This window comes from Girardinichthys multiradiatus, chromosome 10, assembly GCF_021462225.1.
Source record: "Girardinichthys multiradiatus isolate DD_20200921_A chromosome 10, DD_fGirMul_XY1, whole genome shotgun sequence".
NCBI classification, from domain to species: Eukaryota; Metazoa; Chordata; class Actinopteri; order Cyprinodontiformes; family Goodeidae; genus Girardinichthys; species Girardinichthys multiradiatus.
In genome coordinates this window covers 533,519-552,315 of record NC_061803.1, presented here as the reverse complement: position 1 = coordinate 552,315, position 18,797 = coordinate 533,519, and the positions used below count along the sequence as shown (strand labels likewise).

Here is an 18,797-nt window from a genome sequence, read left to right as displayed (position 1 = left end):
ATGAAAGTGAAGTTGAACATCTCCCATGGCCTGCACAGTCACCAGATCTAAATATTATTGAGCCACTTTGGGGTGTTTTGGAGGAGCGAGTCAGGAAACGTTTTCCTCCACCAGTATCACGTAGTGACCTGGCCACTATCCTGCAAGAAGAATGGCTTAAAATCCCTCTGACCACTGTGCAGGACTTGTATATGTCATTCCCAAGATGAATTGATGCTGTATTGGCTGCAAAAGGAGGCCCTACACCATACTAATAAATTATTGTGGTCTAAAACCAGGTGTTTCATTTTCATTGTACAACACCTGTAGTACATTTTTTAAATCAGCCTACTCAGCTGGACAGTATTTTTTTTCTTATGTTATAAATTTTTCCCTTCTGTAGTTAGTACTTTTTGTTTTTTATATTTTTTTACCTTCGTGTAAATCTACATGTCTCCATTTGCCTACAACTTTGCTGCTGGTGTGCCTGAATTTGAGGGACAATAAAGGAGATTTCTATTCTATTCTGTTGGAGAAACCTGTGTAACTGCTGTTCCAGTGTAAAAGCTTACAGGGTCATACTATGGAGAAAACATCATAAAATGGGCTAAACAAACAGCAACAATAAAACTGTTATTCCTAAGGATCAATAAGAGAACCACCTAATAAATCAGTCATACTGGTCAACTTAGAACAAACATGACCTTCAAGAAAACCTACACCTAAACAATCATCAGCTCAAAGCCATCATATCATTATTTCTGACACAATTTGATTTTGATTTCCCTTATCCGGGGCTAAATGACGATGAGGAGGCCCAGTTTTAGCTGCAAGTAGCTCTAATTTATGCGACCCACATCAGTCTGAAAGGTATATGAGCAGATGATGTCCTCCCACCTTTACTTCAGCCTCTAACTGCTGTAATGCAGCCCAGAGAGGCGAAGCAGTGAGATGTGAAAATGATAAGTGAGGAGCTTCTTTCTCATTCCCTGAAAAGAAGCCTCATTGATTGTCCCAGAGCAGCTGTGTGAACATATAATCAATCATACCATTATGAGTACCTATCAGTCAATATTAACGCCAAGCCCTGTAATCGATAGTGAGGGTGATAATTCATTGATCGTTGGGATTTGATGATAACTTGATTCAAACAGTGCAGTATGTGCAGACTCTGGACTCATGGAGGGCTGAAGTTGGGATATAAAGATTTACAGCAGGTTTCTGGCTGGGAGGAGAAACTAATGGCTTTTTTCTCTTGGTTTGGGTAAATAATTCAATTACACACACACAGTCCCAGTATAGGTAAATATAGACGTTCCACCCCCACCTGACCTGAAATCAAACCTCTCAAAACCAAATAAATTAGGCAGTAGAATATTCTTTCCCAATTATCTGCTCATATCAGCTGATGGTCCACTTCTCACCTTCATTCAGGCCGTCCCATCCATCATATAAATGTATTCTGCTGCAGGTATTTAATCAAACACTATCTGATGGCAGGGAAGTAATTACAGAAACTCTAAACTAGCCCTCTATTTCCTCTCCTCGCTGCATGGACTAGGTTTTTTTCCATCTCTGCTCAGCCCGTTGTACAGGTCCTTCTCAAAATATTAGCATATTGTGATAAAGTTCATTATTTTCCATAATGTCATGATGAAAATTTAACATTCATATATTTTAGATTCATTGCACACTAACTGAAATATTTCAGGTCTTTTATTGTCTTAATACAGATAATGTTGGCATACAGCTCATGAAAACCCAAAATTCCTATCTCACAAAATTAGCATATCATTAAAAGGGTCTCTAAACGAGCTATGAACCTAATCATCTGAATCAACGAGTTAACTCTAAACACCTGCAAAAGATTCCTGAGGCCTTTAAAACTCCCAGCCTGGTTCATCACTCAAAACCCCAATCATGGGTAAGACTGCCGACCTGACTGCTGTCCAGAAGGCCACTATTGACACCCTCAAGCAAGAGGGTAAGACACAGAAAGACATTTCTGAACGAATAGGCTGTTCCCAGAGTGCTGTATCAAGGCACCTCAGTGGGAAGTCTGTGGGAAGGAAAAAGTGTGGCAGAAAACGCTGCACAACGAGAAGAGGTGACCGGACCCTGAGGAAGATTGTGGAGAAGGGCCGATTCCAGACCTTGGGGGACCTGCGGAAGCAGTGGACTGAGTCTGGAGTAGAAACATCCAGAGCCACCGTGCACAGGCGTGTGCAGGAAATGGGCTACAGGTGCCGCATTCCCCAGGTCAAGCCACTTTTGAACCAGAAACAGCAGCAGAAGCGCCTGACCTGGGCTACAGAGAAGCAGCACTGGACTGTTGCTCAGTGGTCCAAAGTACTTTTTTCGGATGAAAGCAAATTCTGCATGTCATTCGGAAATCAAGGTGCCAGAGTCTGGAGGAAGACTGGGGAGAAGGAAATGCCAACATGCCAGAAGTCCAGTGTCAAGTACCCACAGTCAGTGATGGTCTGGGGTGCCATGTCAGCTGCTGGTGTTGGTCCACTGTGTTTTATCAAGGGCAGGGTCAATGCAGCTAGCTATCAGGAGATTTTGGAGCACTTCATGCTTCCATCTGCTGAAAAGCTTTATGGAGATGAAGATTTCATTTTTCAGCACGACCTGGCACCTGCTCACAGTGCCAAAACCACTGGTAAATGGTTTACTGACCATGGTATCACTGTGCTCAATTGGCCTGCCAACTCTCCTGACCTGAACCCCATAGAGAATCTGTGGGATATTGTGAAGAGAACGTTGAGAGACTCAAGACCCAACACTCTGGATGAGCTAAAGGCCGCTATCGAAGCATCCTGGGCCTCCATAAGACCTCAGCAGTGCCACAGGCTGATTGCCTCCATGCCACGCCGCATTGAAGCAGTCATTTCTGCAAAAGGATTCCCGACCAAGTATTGAGTGCATAACTGTACATGATTATTTGAAGGTTGACGTTTTTTGTATTAAAAACACTTTTCTTTTATTGGTCGGATGAAATATGCTAATTTTGTGAGATAGGAATTTTGGGTTTTCATGAGCTGTTTGCCAAAATCATCCGTATTAAGACAATAAAAGACCTGAAATATTTCAGTTAGTGTGCAATGAATCTAAAATATATGAATGTTAAATTTTCATCATTACATTATGGAAAATAATGAACTTTATCACAATATGCTAATATTTTGAGAAGGACCTGTAATCTCCTTCAGTGGAATTAAAGAGGCTTAAAGGCTTCTTTCATTGGTTTTCTTCCATCTTAATATTACAAAATGCAGTAAGAGAGGAAGATGAGGGTCGTTATCAGTGTTGCTCAACACCACCATGTCTCAGAGCTACTGAAGATCTCTGGATATGGATCTCCTTCAGTTCTTATCACAATACACTGACTACCTTCTTCCAGTCTGACATAAATGAGCCTAATCGACAGAGGAACGCTAACCTGCAGCAGCGGCGTGTGCACATGGGACACGATATGAGGCAGTCTTCTCCACTCACGAATGGCCAGGCTTGAAGCCATCTCCACCAGCCTCTCTATAAAGTTGAGCTGCTGCTCCTCTGGGTTGCAGATGGCCAGGTAGCCACGGTGCATATTCACCTTCCAGGCCATTTCCTTGGGACAGCTCAGCTCCACCTGGAAGAGAAAAGAGTTTCCATATATTTAAAAAACAGTCATCATTAACTGAGCACAAGGCGTGAAGTTTAAAGCAGTTTTTAATAATTTAGAATCAAAAGGTATCACCAGAAACGGACTTTGAGTAAATGATCTCACACACAGCGCCGTGCATATGGATCCAGACACAGAACTTCACATTACAACACATAGTAGGAAAATATGAAACAAATTCTCACCATTTTGTTACCCTCAACAATTAGGTCCAAGCAAGTTTCTTCACAGGTCACCTAACATTAATCAGAGAAGCAGCCAAGGGGCCCATGGTAACTCTGGAGGAGCTGCAGAGATCTACAGCTTAGGTGGGAGAAATCTGTCCACAGAACAGCTGCAACAATCTGATTTTAATGGAGGAGTGGCAAGAAGAAAGCCACAGTTGAAAGAAATCCAGAGGAACTCCTGGCTGCAGTTTGCAGCAACCATGTAGGAGACACAGCAGGCATGTTGAACAAGACGCCCTGCTCAGACGAAATCAAAACTGAACTCTTTGGCCTGCATGCAAAACACAATATGTGGTGAAACACTAACTCTGCTCAGTTTGAACACATCATCCCAACAGGGAAGAATAGTGGTGGCAGCATCATGCTGTGGGGATGCTTTTCTTCATCAGGGACAGGGAAGCTGGTCAGAGCTAGTGGGAAGATGGATGAAGCTAAATCCAAGACCATTCTGGAAGAAAAACTGGTAGAAGCTGCAGAAGACCTGAGACTGGGGTGAAGGTTCACCTTCCAGCCGGACAACTAGCCTGAACATACACCCACAGCTACAATGCTTTAGATCAAAGTATATCCAGGTGTTAGAATGGCCTAGTCAAAGTCCAGACCCAAGTCCAAAAATACAATTGACACTGTCCATCCAGTCTGACTCAGAATGAGATGTTTAACAAAGAATGGAGAAACTTTCAGTGTGTAGATTTTCAGAGATAATAATGACAATCAGCTGGAGAGGTGGTTCTGAGTCAGAGGGTGTGAATACTTATGACTGCAACGCTTTACAGATTTTTATTGTGAAAGTCCATGTATGAGTTTTCTTCTGCTTCACAGAGCAAAGAAGACCAGAGGGCTGAAAGCACAGGTGTGTTTGTTCCTGGAAGAAAATTACAGTGGTCAGTCAAAGCGCAGGTATCAGGGGTGATGCTTGATGAATATCCTGGAGACAGAACCGCCCTTATCAACTGCACGCTTTAATTGAAAGCGGGGACATTTGGACTTCACCTCCAAGCGGTGGGCAGGCAGGGGACTTCAGGCTTTGCTCCTCTCCTCTGCCGTAAAAACAAATCACCCTGCAGCAGATGCTGAGGTCATTATTCATGCACACAGCTGTCATAAATATTAGCTGCTACAACCTGGGCTATGGAGCGCAGGACAAAGAGATGTGGGCCAATGGGTAAGAAGATAGAGGTGCTAATATCAGAAAAAAATATTCAGGAGCAAAGCTGGAGATGAACAAAAGAAATGAGAGGAATGGATATGCAGAAGAGGAACGAGCAGAAACAGGAAGGAAGGGATTTAGTGGAGCTGATGTTGCCATCCAAACACTTTAATTAGATGTCACCTAAAGACAAAGCAGCTCGATGGATTGGTTCAAAGTCTCCTTGAAAGAGGAAAACAGGATTATTTGTTATACGTCAGGTACTATCAGAGCCTCCCAACCCCTCCACACTTTGCTTCAGGAAACATGAGGCGACTAAATTAACGACCATAGCAGCTGAACCGCACCTCCACAGCTTTACAGCCCCCTTTTATCCTCCCTCCCAGGGGGTGTCAGGTTATGATGGGGCTGGACAGCGCTGATATCAGGTTATTATACTTCCCCATTAACACAGAGTCTGGGTGTAATACACAGCAATATATATAGAAACTAGAGATGCAATAAAAACCACTTGGTGAGGTCACTCTGGTCCTCAGGGTTGAAGCCCACAGGCTCCACTACATCTGGGACTCTGTTAGGAACAAGTTCTCCGGGCTTTAGGAGTTTTCTCACCACCTCCTCATAACAGAGACACAGAGATTTAAACCAACGATCCTTTCCTCACCTGTACCAAAGCATCCTTCATTGCACTCCAATTAGAAACCCTCCAAGCACATTCAAGCACCAAGTATGGGTTGGAGTGGCCTTTAGACTGCCCATATTCAGTCAGTGGTTCCCACTGGTTCAGTTCTTTGGAACATCTGCAGACAAAGATGAAGCACACATTAAAACTGGTGCAAGATGATTTTTAATTATTATCACGATATTACCAGGTATCCTCTGTGTTTGAGAATATATACAGGCTTAAAGAACACCGTATCAAATATAAAAAGCATATACACTCCTCAAAAAAATAAAGGGAAGACTCAAATAACACATCCTAGATCTGAATGAATGAAATATTCTCATTAAATACTTTGTTCTGTATAAAGTTAAATGTTCTGACAACAAAATTACACAAAAATCATCAATGGAAATCAAATTTATTAACCAATGGAGGCCTGGATTTGGAGTCACACACAAAATTAAAGTGTAAAAACTCACTAGAGGCTGATCTAACTTTGATGTAATGTCCTTAAAACAAGTCAAAATGAGGCTCAGTATTGTGTGTGACCTCCATGTTCCTGTATGACCTCCCTACAACACCTGGTCATGCTCCTGATGAGACGAAGGATGGTCCTCCCAGACCTGGACCAAAGTGTCCGCCAACTCCTGGACAGTCTGTGGTGCAACGTGACGTTGGTGGATGGAGCGAGACATGATGTCCCAGATGTTCTCAATCAGATTCAGGTTTGGGGAACGGCCGGGCCAGTCCATAGCTTCAATGTCTTCATCTTGCAGGAACTGCTGACACACTCCAGCCTCATGAGGTCGATATCTAGCATTGTCCTGCATTAGGAGGAACCCAGGACCAACCACACCAGCATATGGTCTCACAAGGAGTCTGAGGATCTCATCTCGGTACCTAATGGCAGTCAGGTTACCTCTGGTGAGCACATGGAAATAAATGCCACCCCACACCATTACTGACCCACTACCAAACCGGTCATGCTGAAGGATGTTGCAGGCAGCAGATCTCTCTCCACGGTGTCTCCAGACTCTGTCACGTCTGTCACATGTGCTCAGTGTGAACCTGCTTTCATCTGTGAAGACCACAGGGCGCCAGTGGTGAATTTACCAATCCTGGAGTTCTCTGGTAAATGCCAAGCGTCCTGCACGGTGTTGGGCTGTGAGCACAACCCCCATTTGTGGACGTCAGGCCCTCATACCATCCTCATGGAGTCGGTTTCTAACCGTTTGTGCAGACACATGCACATTTGTGGCCTGCTGGAGGTCATCTTGCAGGGCTCTGGCAGTGCTCCTCCTGTTCCTCTTTGCACAAAGACGGAGGTAGCGGTCCTGCTGCTGGGATGTTGCCCTCCTACGGCCTCCTCCACATCTCCTGGTGTACTGGACTGTCTCCTGGTAGCGCCTCCAGGTTCTGGACACTACGCTGACAGACACAGCAAACCTTCTTGCCACAGCTGGCATTGATGTGCCATCCTGGATGAGCTGCACTACCTGAGCCACTTGTGTGGGTTGTAGAGTCCGTCTCATGCTACCACGAGTGTGAAAGCACCACCAACATTCAAAAGTGACCAAAACATCATCCAGAAAGCATCGGTACTGAGAAGTGGTCTGTGGTCCCCATCTGCAGAACCACTCCTTTATTGAGTGTCTTGATAATCACCAAAGATTTCCTCCTGTTGTCTTTTTCATTTGAACAACAAGATGTGAAATTGATTGTCAATCAGTGTTGCTTCCTAAGTGGACAGTTTGATTTCACAGAAGTTTGATTTACTTGGAGTTAAATTGTGTTGCTTAAATCTTCCCTTTATTTTTTTTCAGCAGTGTACATTGTTTATTAGGTCAATGGTGCATTTAACATAAAAACTCCTAGTTCTGCGGTAGGAAGCCTACCGTATCCAGTGGTCCTCCCACAGCTGGTACTCAGGGAAAATGGCTGGAGAGACGTTGCTCCTTTCATGCTCTTTTCTAGCTTTCTCCATGGCCTTTTCATAACTTTCCTGGGCCTGAAAACACAAGGACATATTTTCATTAAGATAACCCCTTTTCAGGATGAAGAAGAGCAAACAAGAACATTTATTGGTTGTAACCAAACACCAAGAAATCAGCTGGTGATAAAATTTCCAACTTGATCAGACCTCAGAGGCCAGACACTGTAAAATCCTGAGTTTCTCCTTGGTGTGAACGCACCACACTAAGGTTGAGTTTAGCAAGTTTTTATTGAGGAGGGAAGTTGATGCTAGCTATGTTTTTAAAAATCAAGTCCCGACCTTTATACTATGGCATGTCTGTGGTTCATTCAGGCTGCAGGAAAGTGAGAGAGAGCTAGACTTCTGCAAATAACAGGAAAGCTGAGTTGATGCCGGCAAAGCTGCTGTTTTCATCCTGTCATGGAAAATGCTGGATTTGGAAGTGTTTTGGTAAGGATCTACATTCTCAAGGATGAACACATGGAGATTGCTAATCAGACTTAATGAGGAAGGCTTGAAACAAACAGCTTCAATTATGTTCATACATGCTCTCATTTCAGCGCTCCTAAAGAGGAACTGGATCAGCAACAAATGCAGCTCGGCTCTTCTCTAGCTGTAACTGTTATACAAACTAATGGGTCTGTTTTCTTCACCTGCTCAAAGAAGCCGTGCTGCTCATAGGCAATGGCCGTCGTCGTCTCAGGAAACTTGCATCTCTTCTGCCATAAGCCAGCCCACATGTCCTCTTCTTGGAGCAGAGAGTAGAGCTCTGCTAGAGAGTCCAAAATCTCCTGTAAGGAAGACAAAACGGGACCAGAACCAGAACAGTGTAGATTTAACAAGACCAGAATAAAAAAAATAACTCACCCTAAACTCTAAAATAAAAAAATAATGAAACCTTACCTGCTGAGGTGGAGTGATGCTCTCCTGTTCATAAAACTCTGTGCTCTGCTTGGGTTTAGTGTGCAGGCTCAGGCCCTTCTCAAAGGCCTGCTGCTCCAGCATGAGGGTGGAGCGCAGCCACAGGTTGTGCGTCTTGCCCAGGTACTTCAGCACACAGGGCCTGATGGGGATGGGAGGCACACACTGCGACATGGCCTCCACGAAGCAGTTAAGGGCACTGGGCTGACAGTCCCTTTGGGCCTGGTGGCTGCCGCTGCACAGGAAGGGGCTCAGTTCACCAGACAAAGCCTGAGGAGCACAGAGATCATCACCTACTGCAGCTCCTTTTTACTTTAGCAGCTGTATAATGATATGGAGTATTGATAAAGGCATTTTGTTGCATGTTCGGGATGCAACATGATGCATTTTTCCAGTAAGAGAGCTGTGAAGCAGGAAAAGAGGGGAAGACAAGGGCGAGGAAGGGACAAAAGACACATTGTGTGCAGCTTTCCTGCCTGTCCAGAAAAGCTGCCAATGCTTTTATTAATGAAATCATGATACCATATAAAACTGTACAAACAGTCAAAACCTGCAATTATGTTATTTATTACATATCTATGTGTATTTCACTAATTTAAATTAATTTACTCAGTTCAGCGTAAATTATGTTGCAGAAATCAAAAGCAGCTTCTCACTGAGGAGGTCAGAGGTCAGAACAGATCGCACAGTCAGTGCTCTGAAAATCACAACTGATGTATTTCTAATGAATATAATTCACACTGCCCATTGACAGCCGTGAGTAATTTATGCCTTAATGGTCTTTCTAATTAGACTGATGATGGAGAATGCAGAGATGCCATCAGAGTCCTTCCTAACGAGGAGATGCTTTTCTACTGTCCTCCTCCAACATGTAAACACGGTTCACGCAGACATCTGTGCACAGGTGACATCTCTGTGACCCGCCACGCGTGTCAAAGCTGGGAAATATTTGGGATCCAGCTAAAGCATGCAGCTGTCAGCTGTTCCAGAGTCTAATCACTTAAAACAAGTTCTAAATACTCAGCATAAATTTGGTTTGTGAAAATCATCACCGCTTTTTATTTTTCACTCTGAATTAATCAGTTTTAGGAAATGTTTGCAATGCCTGAAATACTAGCAGCCTCCCAACGCCGTAAAGGAAACATTAGTGACAGCATGGTGCTTGATGAAGCATTCATACTTTACTGCAGTATTAACTGATAGACCAACCACACTAAGGTCCTGAATGAGGACCACATTTTCAAGACTTGCTATGAATTATATTCACATTTAGATTGAGGTCTGGACTTTGACTAGGTCTTTTTAACCCATGAATATCATTTGAACTAACCCATCCATTGTATCTGTGACTGAATGTTCAGGGTTGTTCTGCTGGAAGGTGAACCTCCGCCCCACTCTCAGGTCTTCTGGATTGAACCCCATCCATCTTCCCATCACATCTGACCAGCTTCTCTGTCCCACAGCATGATGCTGCCTCCTCCATCCTGTTGAGATGGTGTGTTCAGGTCGAGGTGCACTTAGCTTTCCAGCTCACACAACAATTTGTATGGAGGCCAGAAATGCACTGTTGGTCTTATCCAAACACAGCAGCTTCTACATGTCTACTGTGTTTCCGCCATGGCTTCTAAAGGCTTTCTTTTTGAAACTCTTCCATAAAAGATCAGATTTGTGGAGAGCACAACTGCAACTAATAGTTATTGGTCAAAAGATCATCCCACCTGAGCTGTGGATCTCTGTAGCTCCTCCAGATATACCATGGGCCTCCTCTTTAATTAAAGCTCTCTTTGCTTGGCTGGTTTCGGTATACGGCCATGTCTTGATGCTTTAAGCCTCTCCACAACATTCTCCCTGACCTGTCTGCTGTGTTTCTTGGTCTTCATGCTGATTGTTCTCTGATGTTCTTTAAAGAACCTCTTAGATTTTCAGCTGCAGTCAGACTGAGAATAAATTACACTCAGCTGGTACCTGATCAGGTGGCTTCTGAAGGCAGATAGTTAAACAAAACTTTCTTTAGAGGTGTCAGAGTAAAGGGGGCTTATTGTAAGTTCCAGAAATATTTTCAGGTTTTAGTAGTAAATGTATCACCTTCTTTCCCCTCCACAGTGTTGTGTTAAAATCTCTGTAATGTGAAAAAGTGTCTCCAGCGAAGGGGAATTTCCTCGGCCAAGTAACAAAGCAACATGCATTCATTTATCCTGGTTCAATGTTTATTGAACATCTAACCATCCGCTGCTTTCAGGGTAACAAGACATGCAGCAGTAAGCTATACTCACATGCTGCTGCCTGTCAGACAGGATTTTCCACAGTCGAGGGAAAAGCTGCACCCAGGTCCTCTCAGCCAGTGGAGTGGAGATGTGACAGAGCTGGATGAGGGCGTTGAGAAGGGCTCCCGTCTGAAACAGAGCAGATACGTGAAGCAGGAGCAGAGCTACACCGATACTAACATCTACCACTCTGATGGAGAAGATGCATTGAGGAGGACAGCAGTGAATGAACTCATGATGGCCAAGAATGACTTCAGGCTTTCATAAGTCTCCTCCATGTCACCTGGAGGCACCGAGAGCATTTCTAACAAGGGGTCATGTACCATGACCTGTTCTGAAGAACATCACCGGTACGGCTGTAGAGGAACTGCAGTCTAGTCACCAGGGACAGAAACATGAATCGGCCATTGTTTAAGCTAACATGGCCACCACTGACTGATACCTTCACATTGCACAGAGACAACACAGTTGAGGTATTTACCTTGACCTCTCGTAAGGAGTCCAGGAACTTGTCATGCCGGTTGGTCAGCATGTGCAGCTGGTTCCCAGTGTCTCTCTCTGCCTGCTCCTTGGTCTTGGGAATGGCTGTCTGGTCACCTGGGGCCAATTCTATGTCAATCTCCACATCCTGCAAACAGATCAGATTCAAGAGAAAAGCAGATTTTTAGAGACACCACAGCTCAAATTGGATCAACTGAACCTACAGTGGCCTCTTAGTAAGAGATGATAAAGAAACATTGGACATAAAAGTCATCAGTCTTTCCAGGAGTCTCACCTCCTCTTTTGTCTCGCTGTTTTCCCGTTCACGTGGCTCCTGCTTGACGTGCGTTGCCATGGCGAAGGCAGCGCGGTCATGGCTGTCAGCCAAGTTGATGACGTTGGTGATGGAAGGCAGCATGGATCCCTGGCAGCTGGTGCCGATGATGGTGTTTCGTTCACAAACTGCCAGCAGCAGCTGTCCAACACAAACACAGGTGAACAGTCTGAGAACCTCAGAGGGATAAAACTGTCAGCAACACACTGAGCTGAGAGGAGAGGAGAGTGGACCGAGCGCGGCGCCGTTTACCTCAATGCACTGTTTGATCCAGAAGTGGCTGCCCATTGCCTCCCAGTTCTGAGAACAGCAGATGTAGAGCAGCCTTTCATAGACACGGCGCTTCATGGAGGCATCAAACACCTCAAAGAACTTGGCCCTGATTACTGGCTGAGTGCAGCGAAGCCCCGAGAGGAACGCCGGCTCCAGCTTGGATGTGATGTCACTTCCTGAGAGGCTCTCGTCTCTGAATAAGACAAGGACAAACAGCCGTCAACATGGTGGATGTATTCTGTTTATAAAGTCAGTAAACCTTACAGAGCAGGTTCTGGTTTATATATAAACAAATGTGGAAATATTCACCATTAATATCAGTAAACCAGATGCGTTTGTGATTAAGATTTGAGTCACAAATATCTCTGGAAACTGTTGGGTTTGTTATTTCTGTCACATCACAGAGAGAGAGGTGATCTTCCAGAGACTTCCTAACTGTGATCCAGCATGGCTCATCAACATCACGATGTCAACACACAAACTGTCTGCTGAGGGCGGCCAGGTCCATTAGGCTGATTAAAAGTCATTGTGGGTGAGATGGATATTAGAAAAAGAGTTTCTGGTCCGACTGGTTGCTCTGAGATGAGCTGAAGAAAAGCTGGTTCTGTTGTAACTCTGCTAGTTTAATACCTTTCTGCATCTGAAGCACTAAACGCAGCAAGTATCTAATGTTACCTTAATGCCTCTTATCAGGATCTAGAGGAAAGGAAAGACCAACACAGACTAGTGGAGGTGGAATGAAAAATGTGTTTAAAATAAAAATCGAATAACTCCGTCATGCTTTTAAATTTAGCTGCTTTTATTCTGATAAACCCAAATAAAATCCAGTGGAACCAACTGCCTAAAGATATCAGCCAAGAGAGCCCTGGTAACTCTGGAGGAGCTGCAGAGATCCACTGTTGAGGTGGGAGAATCTTGCACACTGGAGTCTAGACCTCCATAAATCTGCTGAGAAGAACGATAACTCCAAACAGAAGAAGTCCTGTTTGGAGTTTGTCCTGCAGAAGACACCGCAAACATGTGGAAGAAGGTGCTCTGACCAGAGGAGACCAACATCACACGGCGTTCAGGATGTACGCCAAAGATTTTGGAGGAAAGCTAAGAGTCTGAGCACAGCATGAGTCATGGCGGTGGCAGCATCATGATATGGGGACACTTTTCTTCAGCAGGGACAGAGAAGCTAAAGATGGATGGAGCTAAACCCAGGACCATCCTGGAGGAAAACCTGTTAGAAGCTGCAGAAGACCTGAAACCTAAATACAATCCAGGAAATATAGCAGGACTTGAACATTGATGCTCACAGAAGTTCTCCATCAAGTCGGACTGAGAATCAGCGTTTTTGTAAATAAAAATGGACAAAAGTTTCAATCTGTAGATGTTCAAAGCTGGTGGAGAAAAAAAACAAGGAGACCTGCAGCGCGCAACTAAAGTTTGTGTTTGTATTTTGAGAAAAATGTTAAAGATGCATGAAAACTTTAACACTGTTCGGATGATGTCCTGCTCCTGGTTAAACTCTCCAACCTCCCGACCTTCATCAGTCGTGTCAGACTGGAAGCAAGGGCGGCTTGCCGTCGGTGCCGTGGCCATTTGGCTCCGTGATGAATGGAGGTAATTACCTGTAGACGTAATTAACGAGGTCCAGGAACTGGCCATTTAGCTCAAGTTCATCAGGGAAACGTTTCTCTATGTAGGTCATCATCTTCACCAGCAAGATGGACTTCTCACGCAGGTTTGGCATCTGAGAGGAAATGGATTATTAATTACAGTGAAATCATAACGGAGAAGGTGTCAAGACAATAACGAATGAAGAAGAAGATTGAGAAGAAAGGTTTTCAGACCTTTACTTCTCACTCTTCTACAGTTTATGAGGCATCAGGTGTTGTGTGTAACTGTTGGGCTTTGTCACCTGGTTGGCGGCCATTGGAGAGTTGTTCTTCACCCACTCCTCCACGATCTTCACCACAGCACGAAGGATTTTAGGGTCAGAGGACTTCTCAATCAGAGATGTAAGGATGACCTGGATGAAGTTCTTCCTCATCTCCATGCTCATGACAGACAACCGGGTTTTCACCAGATCCAGGCTGAGCATCACCAGCTCGCTCGTCACTGATAGGATGGAAGCAAATCAGTGACTGAGATAAAAACACTGACCAGCAGCAGCTTTAATATTCTGCACGTTGTAGGAAGGAGATGTTTCTCTGTCATTAGGGTGCTTTATTTCTCAGAATCAGAATCAGCTTTATTGCCAAGTTCGTACATACAAACAAGGAATTTGACTCCGGTACACTTTGCTCTTTGGTTTTGTTTTTGCAGAATAAACATATTTACAATGTACAAATATATAAATAAAAAGGTTCATTTGCAACATCTGTATGCTGTTGTTTTGTACTCTATTAAATGTTCATCAGAGAAACAGCCTGGAGGAAGAAACTGTTTCTGTGGCGGCTGGTTTTAGTGAACAGTGCTCTGTAGCGCCACCTGAAGGTAAAACTCTAAACAGTTTATGTGCAGGGTGTGTGGGGTCTGCAGAGATTTTAGCAGCTCTTTTCCTGACCCTTGACCTGTAGAAGTCCTGGATGGAGGGAAGGTCAGCTCTGATTATTCTCTCTGCAGTCCTGATTATTCGTTGCAGTCTGGACCTGTCCTGTTTAGTGGATGATCCAAACCACACTGAGATGGATGAACACAGGACAGACTGAATGATGACAGTGTAGAAGATGACCAGCAGCTCCTGTGGAAGGTTGAACTTCTTGAGTTGCCTCAGGAAGTACAGTCTCTGCTGGGCCTTCTTTCGAACAGTGTCTATGTGTGAAGACCATCTCAGGTCCTCAGAGATGGTGGTTCCTAAGAACCTGAAGTGGTCCACGGCCGATACAGTGTTGTTGAGGATGGTGAGGGGGGTGTATGGGGATGGTGTTCTCCGAAAGTTCCCAAGCATTTCCACAGTCTTGAGTGGGTTCTCAACATCTGCTACATCTTTTACAAGCACAGAAGAACCAAGCTGGCCGTAAAAACCATCAAGATGAACAATGTGCTGAGCTTCAACATGCTGCAGCCGCCAAACAGGTCCACTGGAGTTGGGCTGATTGAATTACTGAAACCTGAAGACTGTTTGGAGGTCCGATAGCCTTTGGTCTGAGTGACTTTAACGGCTCATGGTGGAGGGTTAATGTCTGTGTTTCCCGATACAGTCATTAGGGAACCATTTAGAGCCCTGATCGTATCTTGCAGCCATTACCTCCCATGAGGGTAACAGCAGGAATGATGAGCTGAACCAGAGCTGCAGTTCAGCTCACAGAGAAACTGAGCAGGAAATGGTCCTGAGTCAGAAGTTAGCTGATCTAGAGTGTTTTTACCTTGAACGTCACTGAGGTTTTAATAGTGAACACAGGGAGACCAGATTATCTGTGAGGTTGATCTCCTTGCCAGCACTGGGAAGTATGGGATGTGTTTTAAGAAGCTTAAATCTCCTGATGTCTCAATAAATGTCAAAAGATGTTAGAAAAAGGTTTGTTTTCCAACCTGGATTCAACGGTTCACATTTCTAAAAGACATAAATCTGAATTTCTTTTAAATAAATTGCTTTTCCAACTCGCTCCATCTAAAAGATGGAGCATGGAACTGAAAGACTTTAATATGCTCTCTGTAGTTGAATAAAGTATGAAATGTTTCAGTTATCCAAGCTGCTTTCATTTCCTGAAAATGATCAGAAACCTAGAAGGAGGAATCAGATCTACTGATGATGCACAGATGTAACTGCAGAGGAAGATTCACCAACTGATTCATTACGGACCATGAATCCAGCTGAATCATCTCTTATTTACCGACTTGGTTTAACGTGGTTCTTTTCTCACACCTTCAGCTGCATCCAAGTCTTTCACATGTGAATGTGTACCTGTACTGGTTTCATTGACCCCTGGGTTGGCCTGCTGGGGGCTCAGGTGTTCCCGGACCATCTTCTGGAGCGAGCGCATGAACACGGAGATGAGGCGGTCAATGTAGCTGGCGTTGTAGCTGCAGGCAGACTTCAGGATCATCAGAGTTCCTGTAAGACAAACGAAGAGGACGGGAGGTGGATGAAGATGGAGAGACACAGCTGTGGTCAGCGGCTGCATCACTAAACATTTACTGGTTCATTTCTCCGGTTTTCTGAGTGCCACAAAGACAAGAAGAATTAAAACGTTGAGGAAGCAGAACGGCTCTTACCAAAGAGCTGCGTCGGGTTGGTGTTGCTCGTGGCTTTCTCATAGTTAGTCAAGCCTTCATAGATGACTTTGCCCACAGCAGCGTAGAGACACTCCAGTTCCTCGTACTTGGACGCCACGTTTGACGTGCCTGAAGGGAAGAATAAAGAAAAGCATTTACTTTGAACAAAGGAAAAACCAAAAATCTGGACATCGTGACATAAAACAGAAGGAAAAGAGCAGAGATCCACAGAGTTCAGTGAACATTTGAGGGCTCAGATGATTTCTCAGACGTTAGATATAAATACGGCAGTGATGCCTGGCACTTCAACGAGCTGCTTAACGAGATCACGCTGCAATGGGCAGCAGCTAGGAAGATACACAGGTATTAACCCTCTCTAACCAACCAGAGCGGACCGTCCCCATACAGCAATAGTTGACTCACCTAAATAAATAATACTAATCTTTATTGGTCATTGCACATGTACATTACAACGAAATGTGTCCTCTGCATTTAACCCATCCCTTACAGGGAGCAGTGGGCTGCCATTGTGTGGCGCCCAGGGAGCATTCTGGGGCTAAAGGTCTTGCTCAGGGACCCAGAGTGGTAATCTGTGGGATACGAACCCGGCCCCTTGTGTCCCCTCTGGAACACAAACCTCCTGTTCTAACCACTGGGCCACCACAATAAAGAAGAGCCAGAAAAGCATCAGTATTCATACGGTTCTGTATAGTTCCACAAAACAGAACTTACTTGGCTCAGTAGGGAAGATGCTCATGAGGCGGGACAGTAGGGAGTGGACCGCCCGCAGGACTTTTGTGTTGCCACAGGTCATGCATGCAGCGATGCCCCTCTGAAGAGGCTTAAAGTGGGCCAGGATGGCCGGGGACTGCAGCACCGTCAACAGGAAGCAGAGGATCTCCAGTCCGGTGCAGATGTTGGAGATGTTAGCTTGGGCTGGTTGCTCCTGAAAAGTGTAACAGGAGAACAATCAACACAAGAGGTACAACTGAACAAAATGAAGCAGTGAAATAGTGAAATATAATGTTTTCATGACATTTACAGCGATGCAAGAATTCTTGACCTTTTTACAAACTAAAATGCATTTTATCAGGATTTCATGTGATGAATCAACACAAGGTGACGCATACTCAACTCTGACCAGCTTATCTGTTCCTGCTAAAGAAAACCATCCCCACTGCATGATGCTGCCACCACCATGCTTCAATGTGGGAATGCTGTCCAGCATTTGTTTTCCACCACACGGTGTTTAGGATGTAGGCTGGTCTCGCCTGGGCAGAGCTCCACCTTCATGTTTGTTGTGTCCTCCATGGATCTAAACAGTACTTCAGTTAAGTTGTGCTTTTCTTCTCTTCTTGCCACTCTTCGCTTTATAAAAGCTGGATTTGCAGAGCGTTAAACTGGATCATTCAGGTGACTTCTAAAGGCAACTGAACTGGTTCCAATAACCTTAATTTATTGGTATTGGAGTAAAGGGGGCATAATGCATTTTGCTGTTTTTATTGGTAAAAGATTTCAGATTAAAGCATCATTTTGTGTTCGACCCCATCAGAACATTCGAATTACATCCATTGAAAATTGTGGTTGTAACGTGAAAAAAGGGACAAAGTTTGAGGCGTATGAATACTTTTATACAGCATAGTATAACCATATCCCAATACTCCACAAAACAGCAGGACTTCTCACATAAGGAACAAGGCTTTGGGACGGCTGCTAAATTAAAGATCAATGAACTAATTCTGTCCAAATTGCAATCAAGGTTTACAATGGCAGGACCAGGAGGATAATCTTGCACTGATCCATGGTGCTAATCTTGTCTAATGAACAAGGTGACTCTGGTGATAAGGCTCCTGGCAGATATTAGGCTCTTATTGATTTGGCTCAGTATTAACAGGATGGGAGCCGAGCAGATAGAGCGTACACATGGAGTCTCCGCTTTTACAATTTAGACCTGGCCTCATGCCACACTCCTACTGACTAATCTGTGCCGGGCTGGTACAATGAAATGATAAAAGGTAATCGGATCAGGACCATTGTTCATTAGTCTGAGTAGGACAGATGAGCAGGTAGAGTGCCCTCCCAAAGGGAGAAGGGCCTGTGTTTATTTATCTACATACAGGCCGGATAGTCGGATCATCCCTCTGTGGGATCTGGATGTGTGCACATGGCAGCAGAGTGAAAACCCAACTGAGGAAGTTATTCCCTAAAGAGGACAGGGAATGCGTGACAGCTCCCAGGACATGGCAGCCCCCCGTCTGAGCAGCGATGCTAAATCGCACTGAAGTGATGAGCAGAGGAGAAATGGATTAAAAGAGAGAGAGAGAAAACAGGCTACGATAAGAGCAGGGAAGTGGTTAGAGACCAAAGGTGAGGAGATATGTCCAGGACCTCAGTGGGCCGACACAGAAAGCAGGAGGATGCTGGGAGGAAGAAAAGTTGGGGGTGGGTTGAATAGGAACGCACACGCTGACCCAGAGAGGCTGTCGTTATCTCACTACTGTCATTATTTAGCCATTATTGCTGTGGGCGCCTCACTTTGTGTTTTACAGATAACAGACGCTGAGGTGATAAAGCAAACCCTGAGACAGCTCAAGAGGACACTTCTCCTGGAAGGCCTTGGTCCTCCCTTACTGTCTGCTGCTTATTGATTGGCCCTT

The 18,797-nt window shown here is 44.6% G+C and overlaps 1 protein-coding gene across 2 annotated transcripts in view; it reads right to left on the bottom strand.

The window, feature by feature from the left end:
- LOC124875128 (transformation/transcription domain-associated protein) overlaps positions 1-18,797 on the bottom strand; it is an 81,951-nt gene that overhangs the window by 29,096 nt on the left and 34,058 nt on the right. For both annotated transcript variants that reach the window (XM_047376996.1, XM_047376997.1), the window contains 14 exons: positions 16,873-17,086; positions 16,141-16,269; positions 15,830-15,979; positions 13,841-14,040; positions 13,551-13,672; positions 11,914-12,127; positions 11,623-11,802; positions 11,329-11,475; positions 10,857-10,976; positions 8,566-8,853; positions 8,316-8,453; positions 7,586-7,698; positions 5,691-5,826; positions 3,425-3,616 (listed from right to left, as the gene is read on the bottom strand). In XM_047376996.1, coding sequence (XP_047232952.1) covers positions 3,425-3,616; positions 5,691-5,826; positions 7,586-7,698; positions 8,316-8,453; positions 8,566-8,853; positions 10,857-10,976; positions 11,329-11,475; positions 11,623-11,802; positions 11,914-12,127; positions 13,551-13,672; positions 13,841-14,040; positions 15,830-15,979; positions 16,141-16,269; positions 16,873-17,086 — 2,343 coding nt within the window. The remainder of the gene's footprint in view (positions 1-3,424; positions 3,617-5,690; positions 5,827-7,585; positions 7,699-8,315; positions 8,454-8,565; positions 8,854-10,856; positions 10,977-11,328; positions 11,476-11,622; positions 11,803-11,913; positions 12,128-13,550; positions 13,673-13,840; positions 14,041-15,829; positions 15,980-16,140; positions 16,270-16,872; positions 17,087-18,797) is intronic.